This window comes from Oryctolagus cuniculus, chromosome 4 (assembly GCF_051225735.1).
Source record: "Oryctolagus cuniculus isolate XC-2025 breed Fujian yellow rabbit chromosome 4, ASM5122573v1, whole genome shotgun sequence".
NCBI lineage: Eukaryota > Metazoa > Chordata > Mammalia > Lagomorpha > Leporidae > Oryctolagus > Oryctolagus cuniculus.
The window spans coordinates 100,458,131-100,480,136 of NC_142870.1; the positions used below are offsets into that span (position 1 = coordinate 100,458,131).

At 44.8% G+C, this 22,006-nt stretch overlaps 1 protein-coding gene across 1 annotated transcript; it reads left to right on the forward strand.

The window, feature by feature from the left end:
• The first annotated feature begins 4,636 nt into the window (after positions 1 to 4,636).
• On the forward strand, positions 4,637 to 20,376 carry KCNMB3 (potassium calcium-activated channel subfamily M regulatory beta subunit 3). Its single transcript, XM_051859163.3, is given in 5 exon segments — positions 4,637 to 4,975; positions 12,942 to 13,133; positions 18,295 to 18,493; positions 19,957 to 20,230; positions 20,233 to 20,376. Coding segments are annotated over 5 exon segments (849 nt in total). The 5' UTR covers positions 4,637 to 4,913; the 3' UTR covers positions 20,355 to 20,376.
• Positions 20,377 to 22,006: the final 1,630 nt, after the last annotated feature.

Sequence of the window (22,006 nt, forward strand, 5' to 3'; positions counted from 1 at the left end):
GTACATTAACAGGGAGCTGAATCAGATACCAGGACTGGAACTGGCACTCTGATATGAGTCACAGTGTCACAAATAGTGGCTTAACTCAAAATGCTCTTAAACATTATTATTCCACAGATATTACTTGACAAAGTGACATAAAGTTGGTCTCCTTTTATGGTAGTCAGTTTTTACCTCTTGCTTGACTTCTCTTAGGGTTGCTTTCTTCGTTACTTGTCTCTTAAAGAATTATAATATAAATCAGAAAATATCCTCACTTGTGACTTGAGACTGACTTCATTTCGGTGGTCACTAGTTTGTTAGGCTGCTCCTGTGCATTCCATAAAGGCAAACTAAGGTAACTGAAGTCCTCTGATGTTCTCAGCCCTTCCACAAGCAAACAGATGCTTAAAAGGCCCTGATGAACTTGACACTAAAGTCTCTGTCTAGAAAATGGGGAGAAATCACTAAAGGAATTTTTAAAAATCTAAGCATTTAGTCGCCTTTAGATTTTACTTTTTTTAAAGATTTATTTTATTTTATTTTATTTTATTTGAAAGACAGAGTCACAGAGAGAGGTAGAGACACAGAGAGAGGTCTTCCATCTAATGGTTCACTCCCCAGATGGCTGCAACTGCGCTGATCTGAAGCCAGGAGCCAGGAGCCCCTCTGGGTCTCCCACACGGGTGCTAGGAGCCCAAAGACTTGGGCCATCCTCTACTGCTTTCCCAGGCCATAGCAGAGAGCTGGATCGGAAGTGGAGCGGCCAGTACTAGAACCGGCGCCCATATGGGATTCTGGCGCTTCAGGCCAGGGCATTAACCTGCTGTGCCACAGCACCAGCCCCTAGATTTTACTTTTTAACACCAGCCATCAAGTACAGGTTCCTGGAAGAAAAAGCACAAGACATAATCACTCTGTGGCTTCACATTCGCAATTCATCTGCTCTGTGGGTCCAGGAGCATCTGTGGTCAGCACCACATCTGCCACCTCTCTGCTGCCCAGATCTGTGCTTTGGGAGCTGGCCTGGAAGCTAAGACATCTTCATTTGATCTGGTCTTAATTGCTTTTTGAAAAGCTTCCTGATGTTTAGGAATACAGCATGCAGGAATGTCAGCAAGCACCCAGGCCCTGGGCCCCACTGCTCCCTTACCTGGAGGGAAGTGTGGAGGTCAAGCAGGATAGATAGGGTTACTGGTGATTCCTGACTTACGGTGGCCAGGCATATGATTTTTTGAATTTTCAATGGTGCAAAAGTGAAACCATACTTCAAATTTTGGATTTTGGCATTTTTCTTGGCTAGTGATATGTGGCATGATACTCTGTTGTGATACAGCTCCTGGTCTGCTACGGGATCACAGGGGCAAACAGCTACAGTGGACTGTGTTGCTAAGCTGTGATGTTTGGTGGGGCAAGTGGATTACATGCTTTATTTATTTAACAGGCAAAGAAAACACACACACACTCAGGCACACAAACACAAACACACACAAAATCTTTCATCCCCTGGTTCACTCCTTGAATGGCTGGAACAGCCAGCTGGAACAATGCCAGGAGCCGGGAACTCAATCCAGGTCTTCCACATGGGTGGTGTTACCTGTAGCTGCCAGTGTGTCCCCATTCTTTTCACCAATGGAGTAATGAATTACAGTTCAAGGAGACTAAAGCAGGGATAATACAACAAAGTTTATTAAAGTACATTCCAAGAGAGGAATGGGCCAGTCGAGAGAGAACATGAGTCCCTTTCTTCTGGGTTTGGGGCTTTTATCCCTAAAACGTGAGGGATGTTGACTAGTTATGTGGCTGTGATGGTCATGATTGGTATTTTTGATTATCATCTGGGATTTGCATACCTTTGGGCTCTCTGTGCTTGTGGCTTCCCAGTATGCATTGGGGATGCCTACTGGGACAGGGGCAAAACTACAATGCTAACTGCATTATAATGATAGTATAATGAAGCAGGGTCATTGTAATGCCAAATTGGGTCTCACCAGGACTGGCGTTGTGGCATAGAGGGTAAAGCTGCCACCTGTAATGGTGGCATCCTTTATGGGCACCAGTTCAAGTGAGTCCCTGCTGTTCCACTTCTGATTCAGATCCCTGCTAATGTGCCTGGGAAAGCAATGGAAGGTGGCCCAAGCACTTGGGCCACCCTGCCCCAATGTGGAAGACCCAGAAGAACCTCCTGGCCCTTGGCTCCTGGCTTAGGCCTGGCCCAGCCCTGGTCATTCTGGCCATTTGGGGAGTGAACCAGCAGGTGGAAGATCTCTCTCTCTGTCTCTCCTTCTCTTTCTGTAACTCAAATAAATAAATCTAAAAAAAAAGAAAAAGAAATGACAGAGCAAAGGTGGTATTACTACTTCTCACTAACCATCTGGATCCTATGAGAAAGGAAGAAAAAATCCAAGCACATGCAAAGTCTGAGCTCAGTGTCCAGTGACCATCACAGCTAAGACATGGCCAGGCCCAGACCTGTCCCGTACTACAGACAAACCTGTCCTGGCCCCTCAAAGCTCTTGAATGAGGACTCAAAGTAATTTAAAGTAACTGGCTTTCTCTGTTCTACTTTTTTTTTTTTTTATGATTTTTTTAAAGGCTGTACGTAAATGTTTTCTTTTAAATGGAGCTAGAATAATAAGCTGGGAAGGATTGGGAGGTTGCAGTAAAGGCAGGGGCAAATTCTCGGTGCCAAGAATCTCAGGGTTCAGACATAAATGTCTGAGGTTGAATTAAGTACCTAAAAGTGGCAGCAAATCATTCTCTTGTTGAAACAGAGCTCCATTCCAAGATGTGGGGGCCAGGGGATGTGCTAGCTCATCAGAACTGAGACAAAAAAGTTATCTTTTATATACATGGAGAAACTGCAATTGTGATGCAGAAGGAAAAAAATGTCTAGTTGTTCTTAATTTTATTTAATTCCATTGGTTCACTAAGAACCAATGGACCTAGTCCATAACCATCAATAAAAAAATGATACAAATTACAGTATATATATTTTCATTTAACAATGTTAAATGGTTGCTAGTAAGTTTATGTAGTTATAATTTATAAATACATAGACACTTACATTCTTTTTTTTTCTTTTAAAGATTTGAAAGGCAGAGAGGGAAAGACAGAGAGAAAGATCTTCCATTCGCTGCTTCACTCCCCAAATGGCCGCTGGGCCGGGCTGAAGCCAGGAGCCAGGAGCTTCTTACAGGTCTCCCACGTAGATGCAGGAGCCCAAGAACTTGGGTCATCTTCTGCTGCTTTCCAAGGCACATCAGCAGGGAGCTGCATCAGAAGTGGAGCAGCCAGAACTGGAACCAGTGCCCATATGGGATGCCAGCATTGCAGGTGACAGCTTTACCACCTGGGCCACAATGCCAGCCCCCATCCTCACATTCTTGCTCAAACCAACATTTTGGAAGAATTTTTAAGATAATATTGTGGCCGGCGCTGCGGCTCAATAGGCTAATCCTCCACCTAGTGGCACCGGCACACCGGGTTCTAGTCCCGGTCGGGGCGCCGGATTCTGTCCTGGTTGCCCCTCTTCCAGGCCAGCTCTCTGCTGTGGCCCGGGAAGGCAGTGGAGGATGGCCCAAGTGCTTGGGCCCTGAACCCCATGGGAGACCAGGAGAAGCACCTGGCTCCTGCTATCGGATCAGCGTGGTGCACCGGCCACAGCACGCCAGCCGTGGCGGCCATTGGAGGGTGAACCAACGGTAAAGGAAGACCTTTCTCTCTGTCTCTCTCTCACTATTCACTCTGGCTGTTAAAAAAAAAAAAAAAAAAAAAAAAAGATAATATTGTGCTGGGCTGGCGCCATGGCTCGCGTGGTTAATCCTCCGCCCGTGGCGCCGGCATCCCATATGGGCGCCAGGTTCTAGTCCCTGTTGCTCCTCTTCCAGGCCAGCTCTCTGCTGTGGCCCGGGAAGGCAGTGGAGGATGGCCCAAGTGCTTGGGCCCCTGCACCTGCATGGGAGACAAGGAAGAAGCACCTGGCTCCTAGCTTCGGCTCGGCGCAGCACCGGCCATTGCAGTCATTTGGGGAGTGAAACAACGGAAGGAAGACCTTTCTCTCTGTCTCTCTCTCTCTCTCACTGTCTATAATTCTACCTGTCAAATAATAATAAAAAAGATAATATTGTGTTGACTAAGAAACCTACAGTGAAAGTGATCTATTTGTCATTCTGTCATCCACATCTCAATAACTTCAGTACTGCACAGTGGTAATTCGTGGTTGTAACTGGGGGAAATCAAAGAGCCCCAATGGCCAAAATGGCCAAAGAAAGAATGAGATGTTATTCCATACTGTCTTTGTAAGAAAATCTTTGGAATAATTTTAAGATGGATTATCTTATGTTTCTTTGAGTCTTGAAAAATTGGGAAGTGACATATGATACAAAAGCTTAAGTCTCTTCATGGGAACATGCAGTTAACCAGAAAAACTCAACTTGTCCTCTAACAGACCACTTGTTTCAAGAGGAAACGCAGCTCGGGTAAAACACTTCCTCTTGGTATAAACCTTGAGCTGTGCACGGCCCTCACCAATTAGATAGGGTCCCCTGGGCCTCAGAACTTTCCACAAGCCCTGAGGTCTCTATGGTGATGCACGGGGTTGCTGCAGCGGAAGCACAGGTGACAAGGTGGCCGCAGGTGGCTGCAGAGAACCACACAAGCCTTCCTTGGGCCTCTGGGACCGCCTGCTTTGCCTGGCCAAGAATCAGCAGAGCCGAGCCAGCCTGGCCTGAGCTGCCACATCCCCAGGAATCACTGGCAGGCGGACAGCTCTGCAGGCCCAGGCTGCTGATGGCAGTTGCTGCATTGGGCTCTGGGGGCTCCCCCTGGGGCTCCACTTCCGCTGATGCTGAGGCCTCACCCTTCGGGTGTCCTGGGAGCTGCAAGGCCTGACTCAGGTGAAAGGGGTCCATTGTGCCCAGCCCCCAGCCCTCATGCAGCCCTTCAGCATCCCTGTGCAAATCACACTCCAGGGTAGCCGGCGGCGCCAGGGGAGGTAAGTCGCTCTCAGATGCTCTGGGCCCAGACTGGGCACCCTGCTGCCCAAGTGGGTCCATGAGGGGCCACGAGGAGGTTGGAGCTGGAGTGTGGTCTTTGTCCTTTGAGGAGGCCCACTTGCCATGCCCCCCAGAGTGCCGAGGTGGCTTGCCCAGCAGCCCTGACCTCACTGGGCTGCCTCCTTGTGGCTCCCTCCTCTAGATCCCAAGATCTTGGAGGTTCTGGATCCTCAGCACTAGAATATGCCCCCCAGTACCGAATTGGTGCTCACTACCTATTGCTTGGCTGAATGAAGGAATGGGGGATGTGTGAGCTGGAGGTAGTTCGACCCCCTGCCTGCCTTGGTACAGTGGGCCACCTCTCTCTACTCTCCCTGAACGGCAGTATTGTACCCTAAACACATTTCAGCTGCTGTTATTCACCTCCCACCTCTGCCCTTTAAAGGGGAAATGAGAGCTTGACCTTTCAACCATTTTCTCCCCAGGGCAATGCAAAGCAGAGCAGCTGAGAGCCTAGTGAAGCGGGCCAGCTTGGGGCAGTGAGGCAGTTGGAAGCAGGCACTGAAATGCAGGGAAGAGCAATGCCTGAGGGTGCTTGAGAACTGAGGTATTAAAAGCTGATCAGCTCATTCTTGGGAAGGGAATGCGTAAAGCCAGGTTCACTCACTGTCTGGAAACTTGGATGATTTTTTCATGTCTCAAGTGAACTTGGGAGCTGAGCAGGGGAAACATGAAAGGTCGTAATGGTCTTGGGGGATGCACTTCCATCAGCCTTTAATAATATGCATGAGAATTTGGGAGAGAATGCAGGAGGAGCGGGAGATATAGGGGTGTAGAGGGAGTTGGAGTTTGGAGAGGAAGGGACAGACAGACTACAGAGGAAACAGCAAATGAGATTGAGTAAAGTCAGCGTGGTTCATGAAGTTCAGCAGGACAGAGCACTAACTCAATAGGGCATTTCAGAAATAAAAATAGGATATTGTGTTGCTTTGAGGACACTCTTGCTGTTTCGAAATAAGTTGTTAAATAATTTTGTAAATTTAAAAAAAGAAGGGTAAAATAATTATCAAAGTCTTCTTTGCAAGGAAAACAAATTACAGGGAAATATTAATTTAATGCTTGAAAGTTACATTCACATATGAGATGAATGTTATATGAATTCTGGTGCATCTTTCTTTTTTTTTTTTTTTAGATTTATTTTATTTATTTGATAGGCAGAGTTACAGAAAGAAAGAGGGAGAGAGAGGTCTTCCATTCGTGGGCTCACTCCCCAAATGGCTGTAATAGCTGGGGCTGGACCAATCCCAGGCCAGGAGCCAGGAGCTCCTTCTGGATCTCCCACTGGGTACAGGGGCCCAAGCACTTGGGCCATCTTCCACTGCTTTCTCAGGAACATTAGGAAGGGACTGAATCAGAAGTGGAGCAGCAGAAACTCAAACCAGTGCCCATATGGGATGCCGGCACTGCAGGTGGTCCGTCACAATGCCAGCCAGCCCCAATACTTCTTCCTAAGGAATGCTTCTTGCACAAATTCAGTGAAGCGAGAGGCTGCTGACTTCATAGGGATCACACCCAGATGAGAGTTCAACCTCTTTGTAGTCAATTTTGCCTTAGGGCAAACCAGCAGGGGCTCAGTGTTGTACTCAGTCCTCCTATCTGTAGTGAAGGCAACAACAGCCAGCAGATACTGCTCGATTTGAATAAAAACATCTCAAAGGAAAACCTGAGTTACAAGTAAAAAGAGTAACAATGCTTCTTACCCTTGGATGCAAGGTGCTTTTAAGTACCACAAAGTTGTTTACAGGACTATTTATGGTCTCAGAGAACTAGAAGCAACCTAATAATATTCAACAGTAAAAATGATTATCAAATTAAAACATATCCAACTGACAGAACAGTATGCAGCCAATAGAAGGGTCACGAAAAATTGGGATAACATGAGAAGGTGTTTATTATGCTAAATGGAAAAGACAAGATTCAAAAAGGATCCAAGCTATAACTAGTATGATTCTCATTCTATAATGCACTAGCCCCCTTTCTCTGTCATTTTGCTTTCCAATGTTTAAGCTACCCACAGTCAACCATAGTACATAAATATTAAATGGAAAATTCCAGAAATAATTTACAAATTTTAAATAGCTTTTATTACAGTACATTATTTTAATTATTCTATTTGATTGTTATTGTAGTAAACCACTTACTATGCCTAATTTATAAATCACACTGTATCATAGCTATGCAGATGTAGAATGAATATGGTGTATATAGGGTTTGGTACTAGCTATGGTTTCAGGCCTCCATCGTAGGTCTTGGAAAGTGTTCCCATGGAAAAGCGGGGACTAGCTTACAAAGACAGGAAACAACCCAGCTGGTGGACACCAATGACCTCTAAGAGGTAGAATTGTGGGTTTTGTTTTGGTCTCTTCCATAGACTTTTCCTTATTTTCCAAGTTCCAGCTAGTACACATATGAAAAATATATTATTACTTTCATGAATCCTTTTGCATTTGGTGAGGCTTTCTTTCTTCTTCTTCTTCTTCTTTTTTTTTTTTTTTTGGACAGGCAGAGTTAGACAGTGAGAGAGAGAGACAGGGAGAAGGGTCTTCCTTCCATTGGTTCACCCCCCAAATGACCGCTACGACCTGCGTGCCGCGCTGATCCGAAGCCAGGAGCCAGGTGCTTCCTCCTGGTCTCCCATGCGGGTGCAGGGCCCAAGCACTTGGGCCAGCCTCCACTGCCCTCCCAGTTCAGAGAGCTGAACTGGAAGAGCAGCAAGCAGGACAGAATCCGGTGCCCCGACCGGGACTAGAACCTGGAGTACTGGCGCTGCAGGCGGAAGATTAGCCTAGTGAGCTACAGCGCTGGCCAGCACCCCCTCCCCCCCCTTTTTTTTTTTTAAGATTTATTTATTTATTTGAAAGGCAGAGCAGCAGAGAGAGCAGGAGAAACATGAACTCCATCTGGGTTTGCACATGGGTAACAGGGGCCCAGGCACTTGGACCACCTTTCCATGCCTCAGGGTGCTGTATTAGAAGTGGGACAGCCAGAATCTGAACTAGTGTCTGAGATGCCAGTGTCGCAAACGGCAGCTTAGCCCACTGACTGTACCACCAAACTGGCCCCTGGTGAGCCTTTCTTTATGGCCAAATTTGGGATGAGGTTTTGTAAATGAAATATACTTGAGAAGAATGTATTTTTTATAGAGGACAATTTTCCATCATTGAGCTAAAGTTTGCCGATGCTTTGCTCATATCTATTTTCTTACTAATTTGTCTGGTTGAGCTACCAATTACTCAGGTAGTATGCAAAAATACCTTATAATCTGATAGTGGATTTTATCTACTTCTCTTACAGTTCTATCAATGAAGCAATTCTATTAGGTACATACAAAATAATATTAATAACAAATCATCTTCCAGGTGAATTGAACCTTATTACTTTCTTTATTTCTAATGGAACATTTAAATCTTTTCCAAAAATTTTATTTATTTGTTTTGTTTGAGAGGCAGAGAGACAGCAACAGACATGGAGAGAGACTTCTCATCCACTGGGGAAGTGGTGGTTCACCACCTCAAAGCCCAGGAACCAGGAACTGAAGCTTTTAAATCTTAAGATTCATAGTATCTTGATTTTCTTACATTTTTCCTGAAGACTTTTAACTTTTCACTTTCTGTGTATTTTAGATGTCCCTTTTGTAAACATGTAAATATAAAACTTAAATCAATTCTGAAATTCTGGCAATCTTTAACTTGGTCATTTACTCCATTTAGACTCTTTTAAGATTTATTTATTTCTTTGAAAGGCAACATTAGAGGGAGAGGTCTTCCATCTGCTGGTTTACTCTCCAAATGACTATAATGGCTAGGGCTGGGCCAGGCCGAAGCAGGGAGCCAGGAACTCCATCTGATTCTCCCATGTGGTGGCAGGGTCCCAAGCACTTGGGCCATCCTCTGCTGCTTCCTCAGGCACATTAGCAGGAGGCTGGAAGTGGAACAGCTAAGACTTGAACTGGCACTCCTGCTGGGCCACACCATCAGCCCCATTAGCTTAAATTCTTGAATGTTTCCTTTAGGGAGGGGCTGTTGAGGGCAAACTCAGTTTTGTGTATGTCTGAAATGTCTTCACTTACTGCATAAGCTTGAGAAAGCTTTGCTAGGTGTCGAATTCTGTTAGTCACTTTCTCAGTGCATCAACAATGTTCCTGCCTTTTGGCTTCCATTCTTATTACAGACAGAGAAGTGGGCTCTCAGCCTAGTTGTAATTCCTTTGAGGCTAATCTGTCTTTCCCTTGCTGTTGAGATTTTTCTCTTGTCTTTGGCTTGCAATGCACCTGTGATGTTGTCCAGGTGTGGTTGCTTTTCATTGTTTCCTCTGGGGAAGCTGGAAACTGCAAACTGGGTCCTTTACAAGTTCTGGCATTGGATTTTCTTTTCACTTAAAAACCAGTCTATTGTACTGTTGCTACTTTGTAGATAGAGCTCAGCTCTTTGTTTACTAATTATCTTTTCAGTTATATTTAATGGAATGTTAAATCTGTCCATTAAGTTTTCCTTTCAACTGTTTCATTTTTCATTTCTAAAAATTCTGCTTGATTCTTTTTTATATTAGCTTGGTCATATTTTGGAGTCTTTTTGTATTTCTGATATATTCAGTCCTTTCCTATTTCTTTAAAAATACTGCAGTATATATTTTATATTCTGTTCAAATATCTGAATTTTATGTGGATCTGATTCTACTGTATAATAATTTGTATTAAGGGACCCTATTTCCCCATGTGTCTTATAACTTTTTTTAAAAATATTTATTTATTTATTTGAAAGGCAGAGTTACAGAGAGGCAGAGGCAGAGAGAAAAAGAGAGAAAGCGAGAGAGAGAAAGGTCTTCCATCTGCTGGTGTACACCCTAAATGGGCCAACCTGAAGCCAGGAGCCAGGAACTTCTTCTGGGTCTCCCATGTGGGTGCAAGGACCCAAGCACTTGGGTCATCTTCTACTGCTTTCCCAGGCCATAGCAGAGAGCTGGATTGGAAGTGGAGCAGCTGGGACTCCAACAGGTGCACATATGGGATGCTGGCATTGAAGTCAGTGGCTTTACCCACTATGACACAGTGCCAGCCTCATGACTTTTGAATGACAGTACATACTCCTTAAAAATTAGTAGCAATTTTTTGTTTTTAAAGGTTTTTTAAAATTTATTTATTTGAAAGCAGAGTTACAGAGAGAGAGGGAGAGACAGAAAGAGAATTTTGAAAAAAAGATTTATTTATTTATTTGAAAGTCAGAGTTACACAGAGAGAGATAGACACACACACACAGAGCTCTTCTATCTGCTGGTTCACTCTTCAAATGGCTGCTACAGCTGGGGCTGGACCAGGCAGAAGTCAGGATTCAGGAACTTCCTCCAGGTCTCCCATGTGGGTGCAGTGGCCCAAGCACTTGGGCCATCCTCCGCTGCTTTCCCAGGCCATTAGCAGGGAGCTGGATTGGAAGTTTGAGCAGACTCAAAACAGGCATTCTGACAGGGGATGTGGGCATTCCATGTGTTTTCTTAACCACTGCACCAAATGCCCTCCTAGAATAATTTCTTTATATGGCTGCCAACTCTTCATCTAAGCCTTGGAACAAAATGGACAGATGCATGATAAATAGAAGGTCTGATCTAGGATGCTACCAGATTTGTCTTATTTCTAAATTAGATTGGAATCAGACAATGCTGGTTTCACGTAACATACCATGATAATAGGGGATACTAAATGAATGTATTGAAATGCCGTAGAGATCACGTTATAAATCTTTTCAGTCTCTAGGACACATTAAAATACACAACTAAATTCCAATTTACAGCACAAGGGAAAATGCAGGTGTGGGCATCAGAAAACACTCAAATCTTATTATAGAGCTAAAGCTGTCTTAATTGATCTATCATTTATGGACAAATTATAAAGTACACTGGTTCAAAAATCATTAGAATTTCTTTCCATGGCCGGCCCCTAACAGTGGGATGATAGAGGATGAGTAAAACATCAATGGGGACTAAACATTCCCAAAACAGATCCTTAACTGCCAAAGAAATAATAACCACACAGGACCGCTGTCTTCTGAGGTCAGTGCTTCCCAGAGCTGGCTCCTAGGACGCCCTGGATTCCCGACATGCCCCCGGCTCAATCCAGAGTCTGATGAAAGAGAAGCCAGGGAGAACAAGGGGCAAAGGCCAGGATAAGGTAGGAAAGACAACCAGCAACACCCTTGAGAGTGTTTTTGCTACACTCCAAAATGTCGTCTGATGTTTTGGCAGCTTGATGGAGCCCGAGTTAGAATTGCATTTGTTTGGTTTCAGATTTCATTAAGTCTCTGAAAATAGCAATGCCTCTGGGACTCATAGATCCTGAGCAGGGAACAACAGCTCAGTGACACGGACCATAGACAGTGGTGAGACTGTCGCAAACTGGAACACACACCCTGCTCACGGGGAGGCTGCTGCTTGGCCAGTTATTCATGTGCAGGAACGTGGATGTCTTGTGATTTGTTTTCCCCAGAAGTCATAACTCAGCTGTGTTTTTTTTTTTTTTTATGAGAAATGCCATGGTTTGTAAAGTGTTGGCAACTAATTCCACATTTTAATAAACTCACCAAGAAGGCCCAGCAAAGTGCATGCATGGGCAGGATGCTTCCACAACTGCCAGTGTGCGGCCTTCGTGTTGGACTGCACTGTTGGCTACATGCCCTGCTGTGAAGGAGTTGATCACAACTTTGCTGGAACAGATTTCAGGCAGAGCAGAGACAGGGACAGCAGAAATGCAGGGACCTCACACAGCTGCGAGTGGACAGGGAGCAGGACAAGAAGGGTGAAGGGAGAGGACAGCAGTGGAAATTTCCCAATTCTGAGGGCTCTGGGCCATGGGCCAGAGGGTCCAGTGGGATCGGTGCCTTTCCAATGAGTGAAAATGAAAGAACCAAACCTTATTATTTCAGGATGATGTTAATTCTGAATGTCAACTTTTGCATCATTCTTTCCATTTGGAATTTATAGGGGACTGTTACAAATATTTTCAGAAGGAATGTGCAATATCCCTAAAACAGACAAGTCCCTAACACTTGTTTACACAAAATAAACGACAGCTACTTTTAGGCAATTCTTTTCTAGTCACCGGCTAAACAGATCTCTGAAGACCTCCAGTTGGCAGCATTCCTTGGTCTTGTTTGTTACAGTATTGTTAAAAATATTTGATTATGCCGGTGCTGTGGTGTAGCAGGTAAAGCTGCAGTCTGCAGTGCTGGCATCCCATATGGGCACCAGTTCTAGTCCTGGCTGCTCAACTTCCGATCCAGCTCTCTGCTATGGCCTGGGAAAGCAGTAGAAGATGGCCCAAGTCCTTGGGCCCCTGCACCTGTGTGGGAGACCCAGCGGAAGCTCTTGGCTCCTGGCTTCTGATCTGTACAGTTCTGGCTGTTGCGGTCAACTGGGGAGTGAGCCACCAGATGGGAGACCTGTCTCTCTGCCTCTCCTTCTCTCTGTGTGTAACTCTTTCAAATAAATAAATAAATAATTCTTTAAAAATAAATAAATAAAAATATTTGATAACATGTGGTTTTCATTGGTTGGGTGGGCTTTTCACTCTGCTCTGATGGAGGATCTCATTGTGTTGCATTGAACTTGTTCATGGCCTTCAGCACAGAGAAGCCTCTCCCTCCCCCTCCCCCTCTCTCCCTCTCTCCCCTCTCTCCCTCCCCCTGTCTCTCCCTCCCCCTCTCTCCCCCTCCCCCTCTCTCCCCCTCCCCATCCCCCTTTCTCCCCCTCCCCCTCTTCCCCTCCTCCTCTCCCCCTCCCCCTCTTCCCCTCCTCCTCTCTCCCTCCCCCCTCTCCTTCCCCCTCTCTTCTCCCTCACCCTCTCCCTCCATGGGTTGGTAAATGTTTCCCCTGCGTACAAATGAACTTATTGCAGTACTTCCTCTTCTCTCCCTCCAGGACAGTCTTTTCTGCCTCAGGAAAGAGTACATATGTCCACCACAATGATGGAGACCTGCCTGATGTGCACAAGAAGCTGCCGTCCAGTGCTGGAGAGGACCGAGCCATGTTGCTGGGGTTTGCTATGATGGGCTTCTCGGTCCTCATGTTCTTCTTGCTTGGAACTACCATCCTAAAGCCTTTCATGCTTAGGTAAGAAATGTGATCCAGAGTTTCCAATTCAGATCAGTCCTAGGCCCAAGGGTAAAGGAGTGGGGGCTGGTGTGTGGCACAGCAGGTTAAGTCCAACTTGCAAAATTGGCATCCTATATGGGTGCCGGTTCAAGTCCCCGCTGCTCCACTTCCCATCCAGCTCCCTGATGATGGCCTGGGAGAAGTAGTGGAAGATGACCCAAGTGCTTGAGCCCCTGCATGCATGTGGAAGACCCAGATCAATCTCCTGGATTCTGGCCATTGCCACCATCTGGGGGGTGAACCAGTAGATGGAAGCGCGCACTCTCTCTCTCTCTCTCTCCCTCTTTCTAATTCATTCAAGTGAATCTTCTTTGAAAAAAAGGTAAAGGAGGGGAGGATGGCTTTTGTTTCTCTGGTCTTTTTTTTTTTTTTTTTTTTTTTGATTTATTTATTTATTTATTTGGAAGTCAGAGTTACACAGAGAGGGGAGAGGCAGAGAAAGAGAGAGAGGTCTTCCATCCACTGGTTCACTCCCCAAATGGCCACAAGGGCTGGAGCTGCGCCAATCCAAAGCCAGGAGCCAGGAGCCAGGAGCCAGGAGCTTCTTCTGGGTCTCCCACATGGATGCAGGGGCCCAAGGACTTGGGCCATCCTCCACTGCTTTCCCAGGCCATAGCAGAGAGCTGGATCAGAAATGGAGCAGCCGGGACTTGAACCGGTATCCATATGGGATGCTGGCACTTTACCTGCTACACCACAGCACCAGCCCCTCTCTGGTCTTAACTCTTGTGACAGCAGATCAGGACAGGGAACAATCAATGACCTGTTACTCTCTCAGCGCTGGGGAAAGCTGGATGTGGAGGGAAGTGGTAAGAAAATGGAAGGTATTTGCACCCCTCACACATCTCATAATCTACATATATTTCAACATATGATAACCCAGACATTAGATACTCATATAGTTCATAAGCTCACCCTTTCAAATGTCAATTTCCAGGTGAATGTTTGGCACAGTAAAGACATCTGTTGGGATACCTGCATCCCATATTTAAGTGTCTGGGTTCAAGTCTTAGCCATGCTTCTGATTCCAGTTTCCTGCTAACGGAAACCCTGGGAGGCAGGTGATAGCTCAGGTAGTTGTGTCTCTACCACACACATGGGAGACCTCTGGGCTCCTAGCATTTGCCAGGCCCAGCCCTGGTTTCAGGCATCTGGCAGTGAACCAGAGGATGGAAGCTTGCTCTTTCTCTCTCTCTCTGGCTCTTCAAAAAACAAACAAAAAATTAAAGTATAAAATGCTGGTTTCCTGGTTTACCAGAAAAAAACAAAGCACTCTTTGTGAGTGCAAGAAAAATATTTTTTTAAAGATTTATTTATTTATTTGAGAGGCAGAGTTATAGAAAGGGAGAGGGAGAGAGAGGGTTTGCTGGTTCACTCCCCAAATGGCCTCAATAGCTGGAGCTGTGCTGATCCAAAGCCAGGCACCAGGAGCTTCTTCCAGGTCTCCCACATAGGTGCAGGGGCCTAAACACTTGGACCATCCTCTACTGCTTTCCCAGGCCATAAGCAGACAGCTGGATTAGAAGAGAAGCAACCGGGACACAAACTGGCACCCATGTGGGTATTCACTTAATTGATTTAACCAAATAATTTCCAGAAAAACTAAGTAGACTTTAAATATGAGTAACAATTTTTGTGCCATCTTGCACAAGGTGTCCTCCAAATTTCTCCCAGGGAGCTTCACTGTAGCACAGCAGGTTAGACTGCTGCCTGTAACACTGGAATCCCATATGAGTGCTGGTTTGAGTCTCAGCTGCTCCACTTCCAATCAGTTTCCTGCTAATGCACCTAAGAAAGCAGCAGAAGATGGTTCAACTGCTTGGGCCCTTGCCACTCACGTGGGAGATCCAGATGGAGTTCAGGCTCTTGGCTTTGGACTGAGCCTGACCCAACTCCAGCTGTTGCAGTCATTGGGGGAGTGAACCAGAGGATGGAAGATCTCTTTCTCTCTTCCTCTCTCTGTAACTCTGCTTTCAAATAAATAAGTAAATAAATCTTTTAAAAAATCTCCCACATGCATCATTTTACAAAGTAAGCTGGGAACTAGTACTGTGGCACCACCTGTAAGGCTAGCACCTCATTTGGGTGCTGATTCATGTCCCACATGCTCCACTTAACGATCCATCTCTGCTAATGGCCTGGGAAAAGCAGCAGAAGATGGCCCAAGTGTTTTGGTTCCTGTCACTCATGTGGAGAACCAGATGAAGCTCCTGGCTTTAACCTGGCCTGGCCCTAGCTGTTGTGGCCATCTCGGGGGTGAACCAGTGGATGAAAGATCTCTCTTTTTCGCTCTCTCACTGTAACTCTTTCAAAATAAATAGATCTTTTTAAAAATATTTATTTATTTATTTGAAAGTCAGAGTTACACAGAGAGAGGAGAGAGAGAGAGAGGTCTTCCATCCACTGGTTCACTCCCCAATTGGCTGCAACAGCTGGAGCTGCACCAATCCAAAGACAGGAGCCAGGAGCCAGGAGCTTCTTCCGGGTCTCCCATGCAGGTACAGGAGCCCAAGGAGTTGGGCCATCTTCTACTGCTTTCCCAGGTCATAGCAGAGAGCTGGATCGGAAGTGGAGTAGCCAGGACTTGAACTGGCACCTGAATGGGATGCCGGCACTGCAGGCGGTGGCCTCACCTGCTATGCCACAGCTGTGGCCCCTCTAAATACATTCTTGGTTCCACCTGAAAGGCCGGAATGTTTCACTATATTGTAATTTTCTAAAAATCTTCAAGAAATATTAATATCCTACTTAGGTCGGCACTTGGTCAGGAGGATTTAGGGAGCTTAAGTTTTTTTTTTTTTTTAAGATTTGAGAGAAGAGAGAAAGAATCTTCTTCTGTTCACTGATTCACTTTCCAACTTTCCAAATGCCCACAACAGCCATGGCTGGGCTAGGCCAGGAGCCTAGAAGCCTAGAGCCAGGAGCCTAGAATTCCATCCAGGTCTCCCACATGGGTGGCAAGGACTCAACTACGTGGGCTACCATCTGCTGCCTCCCAGGTACGTTAGCAGGAAGCAGGATTGAAAGCAGAAGAGCCGGGACTCCAACCAAGCACTCAGATATGGCGTGTGGGCAACCCAAGAGCAGCTTAACCTGTTGTGTCACACGCCCACAACATAGATCTTTAATTTTAAGAAATAAACAGGCAACATTAAATTATTACTTCAAGATGCCTAGTTTAAATAAATATACAAATTAATTTGGTGAAAAAACAAGCCTGTGCTATGAGAGAACCGTATCTTTCATTTTTGTATTTTCAGTTGTCCAGTATTTTTTATTAGGCCACATTCAGTGGTTTTTATGCCTTAGGCCTTGTAGTCATGGTACATCTCAAGTGTGTTATATTACAGGCCTGGCACTGTGGTGTAGTGAGTTAAGTTGCCACCTGCAGTGCCGGCATCCCATATGGGCGCCAGTTAGAGTCCCGGCTGCTCCACTTCTGATCCAGCTCTCTGCTATGGCCTGGGAAAGCGTAGAAGATGGCCCAACTCCTCGGGCCTCTGCACCTATGTGGGAGACCCAGAAGAAGATCTTGGCTCCTGGGTTTGGATTGGTGCAGCTCCTGCCATTGTGACCAGCTGTGGAGTGAACTAGCGGATGGCAGACCCCCCTTCCCTGCCCTGCCTCTCCTCATTCTGTGTAACTCTAACTTTCAAATGAATAAGTAAATCTTTAAAAAAAAAAGTGTATTACCAAAGAAAGTTAGTTCCAGATATTTATGAATCTATTTATTGTTTTAGATATTAAGGAAAATACAGTATGAACATAGCTGGATAATCCTTTTCAAACAATTTGCCTGCGGAATTTGGTAATCTAACTTCTAAGGCTCTAGGAAACTAACACAAAGACCCACCAAGATAAGTGTGTTGGTGAGCAAGAAGCTGGTCCCAACATGCAATCAAAGCATTTCCTCTCCCTCATTTACTTTATCCTGGCCCTGTTCTCTGATTACACATTTGTACGTATTTGTCCTTTCTCCTCACCACCACCACCACAAGGTGTTTGTGAGAGGGATTTTGCCTTCCACCTCTCTCGCATCTAGGACATCCTGCGTATGCAGTGCTTGTGCGAATTCTCAAGGAACTTTTTCCAAGTAATATTTAATTCAGTACAAGTCTTACAGAGCATCTCATCTGAGACATTGTGCTTAACACTTTGAGGAGCATAAAGACGAGCAGGCTGTAGCTCCTGGCCTCCACAGCCTGACAGCAAAACCACGGGTTTTCCGAGACACACTCCTGTTTTACATTTGCCTACTTAGAAGTAGAATGGGCCCACAGACCTGCACCTTGCTGCTAGAACTTCCGGAGACTATGCTGAAAGACCTGTAGTTAGATTCTCAAAGGCACATTTTCATCAGGACAAGCCAGTGGGTGTATTTTGATATGATGAAGCATGGATTTCTAAGTGAGTATGGCTCTTGGTGGTTATAGTATTTAGGGTTCTTCAAATAACTGCATCTAAATAATATTCAATAAACAGATTCTTGGATCTTAACTCAGACCTCCTGTGCTAGGATCTCTCAGATTGAAACCCTGGAATCCACATTTTAACACATCCTAACAAATTTATTTGGGTGATTTTTTAAAAAGATTTATTTATTTATTTGAAAGTCAGAATTACACAGAGAGAGGCAGAGAGAGAGAGAGAGGTCTTCTATCCGATGGTTCACTCCCCAATTGGCTGCCACGGCCGGAGCTGTGCCGATCCAAAGCCAGGAGCCAGGAGCTTCTTGGTTTCCCACGTGGGTGGCCTGCTTTCCCAGGCCACAGCAGAGAGCTGAATTGGAAGTGGAGTAGCCAATTCATATGGGATTGCCGGCACTTCAGGCCAGGGCGTTAACCGCTGCACCACAGCGCTGGCCCCTTGGGTGATTCTGAAGTTTGACAGCCATTATAAGGGTTGGTACAGTGAGAAATACACCAGTAGGAGCAGAATTGAGATGAGTTTTGGTAATGTACTGGTGTTCGCCCTGTCTCTGTCACCTCCATGCTCCCTAAGCATTTTGTGCTCTTGATCCTATATTACCTTGAAATAGACAGCTGCCCTGGGATGCCACAGTGGACACGTAAACTGCATTTCTAGTAGGTGGAGAAATTTTTTGTTTTTTAAATTGAAGCACTCAGAGAGAAGAGTCGAACTGCACTACCATCCACACACACATCATGGATGACTGGCTGGACTGTGTTTTCACCTGTGGCGCGGACTGCCGAGGTCAGGGCAAGTACCCCTGTCTTCAGGTGCTTGTGAACCTCACCCACTCGGGTCAGAAAGCTCTCCTACATTACAATGAAGAGGCTGCCCAGATAAATTCCGAGGTAATGACAAGTTCATGAAATTAAAGAGCTCTTAGTATAGCAACCCTTCCATGCCAGACTGCCCCACGCAGGATGACGAACCCAGTGCCGATCCTAGCAGGCAAATTTGTTTCCTTCTAGTGAATAATTTTACAGTGGTTAAGTGAGGATAAATGAAGCTAAATAAAAGTATAAATGAAGATAAATAAAAGTATTGTTGGAGGAGAAATTGAGCACATAGAAAGGAGAGGAATTATTCTGATTTCATAAGCTGCCATCTGGAACTTACAGTTTTAGCCAATGAGGAAATTGTGGGCAGTCCTTCTCAAGACCTCACTACCCACTGGGTCAAACATGTGACAACATACTTGGTCTACCTTAAATCAAGCAAGAGATTTTCTTTAACCAAATTTCAAAATTATAATTTTAGTAAGTTACACAACTGGTTTATATGACTTATTAAAGTTTATATTTACACCTAACTGTAAGTTGAGTTGTGTTAGATTAGTTGGCCTGTTACTCTTTGGAGTCCCTTTTTTTTTTTTTTTGACAGGCAGAGTGGACAGTGAGAGAGAGAGAGACAGAGAGAAAGGTCTTCCTTTTCCGTTGGTTCACCCCCTAATGGCCGCCGCGGCTGGCGTACTGCATTGATCCAAAGCCAGGAGCTAGGTGTTTCTTCCTGGTCTTCCATGCGGGTGCAGGGCCCAAGCACTTGGGCCATCCTCCACTGCACTCCCTGGCCACAGCAGAGAGCTGGCCTGGAAGAGGAGCAACCGGGACAGAATCCGGGGCCCCGATGGGGACTAGAACCCGGGATGCCAGCGCCGCAGGTGAAGGATTAGCCTAGTGAGCCGCGGCACCGGCCAACTCTTTGGAGTCCTTAATCAAGCACTAATTTCAATCTGAGTATTCCTGTTTTCTAGTTTAGATGCAATAATTTTTAAGGTCTCAAAACATTCTTGTAGGCCCTTAGCATAGCACAAGTGCCTAATGGGTATGGTGATAAACCTCAAGTTTTTTTAAAAAATGATCAGCTGACAGAGCTTCTTTCTTCTCCACTGGTTCTACCTCCCAGGACCCAAACCCCAAAGTGGGACTCCCTCTCTGTGGGCCGAGGGCAAAAGTCTCAATGTGCTATTCGTTAGGAAGAGATTTTCCTATAGACAGGTGTTGTTTGTTGAATGAACAAATGGATTCGGTGGGTTACTGTTCAGGAAAAGATGGGGGCAGACGACACAGTATGAGGTTGGTCTCCTGCAGTATCATATAATGTTACGAATTCCTTCCCACATCCTCTGCACGGCATCTGGGAACATCCATTTCACTGTCCTCCTGCCAACCGTTTGCTAGAGGCTATGTACTATTTTTTTTTTAATCATCTTTTAAGATTGAAACTAATAGCTTCAGCAGTTTCAGAATTAAAATTGTTAGGCGCTTGGTGTTGGTGACAGTGTCCTTGCCTTTTCTCTCCTCCATATTCCTAGTGCTTTTACACACCCAAGTGCCACCGGGATGGGAATGATTTGCTCAACAGTGCTCGGGACATAAAGGAATTCTTCGATCACAAAAATGGGACCCCCTTTTCGTGCTTCTACAGCCCAGACAGCCAATCTGAAGACGTGGTTCTCACTAAAAAGTATGACCAAATGGTTATCTTCCACTGTTTATTTTGGCCTTCACTGACTCTGGTAGGTGGTATCCTGATCATTGGCATGGTGAGATTAACACAGCACCTGTCCCTACTGTGTGAAAAACACAGCCTGCAGTCAGAGATGAGGTAGGTGGCAAAGCACCCCATACAGAGCAACACCAACTCAAACTGTGGAGTTCAGGGAGAAGCGGTGGAAGGAGCAGAGAAATTTTAAGATGGTGGCCAAATTAAAGTACTGGCCTTCACACAGACACCTGCAGTTTCTGCGGTTGAAGGCCTAATTATGCCTGCTTGCAAACTAACCATGTAGTTGGGTAATCGTATTTTCATGTGTGGGAAAAATTTTTGAAACGCCTCATTATGTATTATGTTTATTCTATACATACATACAAATTCACCACGTTTTCTACTTCAAATCTGTTTCCACAACGAGCCAAGGAAGCACTTCTTGTTCCCTTGTGGCAAAATGAGTTCAACGGAGTTATTCTGCTCTAGTTTGAACTTGTAAATATGGAAATACTGAAGGCATCTAGTCTATTGAGCACTGAACTTTCTGCCTCACTCTATGTAGTATAGCTCACATGACAATATTTCTCATACAAAATCTGTCATGAGCATTACATTCACTACGGAAGATGAAGCTTTGGCAGAAAATTGTAAAAATGTAGACTTTAACATATTTATTATAGTTTGTTCATCACCATTCATGATGAAGAAAGCTGCTGCCTAGATTTACTAAGTTTAGAGTTATTTATACTTAACCTTGCCATGTACCATGTAATTTGTCTTTCAGCAACGTTTTTCCAGTTAATTATGTTTTTCATAAGCTCATGTTATCCCTTGTGTACATCCTGTTGGGAGTGGGAGAAAAGGCTGGCAATGCGTTGTGCAGTAGGGAGGAGCTGTACTGCGTTTCAACATTCACCTCAGATAATCCACACTGGAGAGAATCCTGAGAAGAGAGCCAGCAGTTGCCTGTACTTTAATCAATCATGGTTATTAAATAATGGCGGTATAAGGCACTCCCAACAAATGCTTCGCAGATCAAGCTTTGTTCTGATTTTCCCATGTGCCTCCAAGTATCTATAAAATTTTACTAAAAAGTCTTAAATCATGGACAATCAAAAGAATGAGACTTTGAAAGCAACTTCTACATGTAGATGTAATCAAACCAAAAACTAATTCTACATAGTTTCATGCCTCATCAATTACTTTCAAGTCAGGAATTCCTAAACAATAGATAGACTAATACAGATTTATGCAGTAAAGAGCAATCTTGGTGTCTCCTGTTTTCTCCTGTGGAGTGCTGGAGAAAAACATGTGTAGGATTTATTTGTATTTGTAGGCAATAACTGTAGCTTTTTAGGTAGGTTACTCTCAGGAAAATCAGCTCAATGGTCTGAATCACTCTTATCTATAAAATGGGGATAACCTCTTCTTTCATGAGGTTCTTTTAAGGAAACAACAAGGCGAGGGTGTGTGAGAAACATCTGGCTTAGTTTCTGGCATCTAGTAGAGGTGTTAAAAAATGTTCAGATAAAGAAAAAATCTTGTGCTAAGTTGCAATATTCAGTCTGCCATGGCACTTTTTAGTGAACAGCTGGTACAGAGCATAGAGCAGGAGGCTTGCAAGAGAGGATTCTGCATGCCTGCTCCCCTTTCTTGACTAAATGTAACATATATCTAAACCCCAGCATGTGCTGTATAAAGGCTGTGATAAATTATTTTGCATACTAAATAATTCTCTAATAAAACATGTATGCACGCACATTTGAAATCATTCAGCAAACCACGATTCTGTAGTTTTCTTAAATTAAGGACACCTCTATTCTATTTCTTAGTACATTTTTCACTTAACAATATACGATTACTGAATTTTTTTC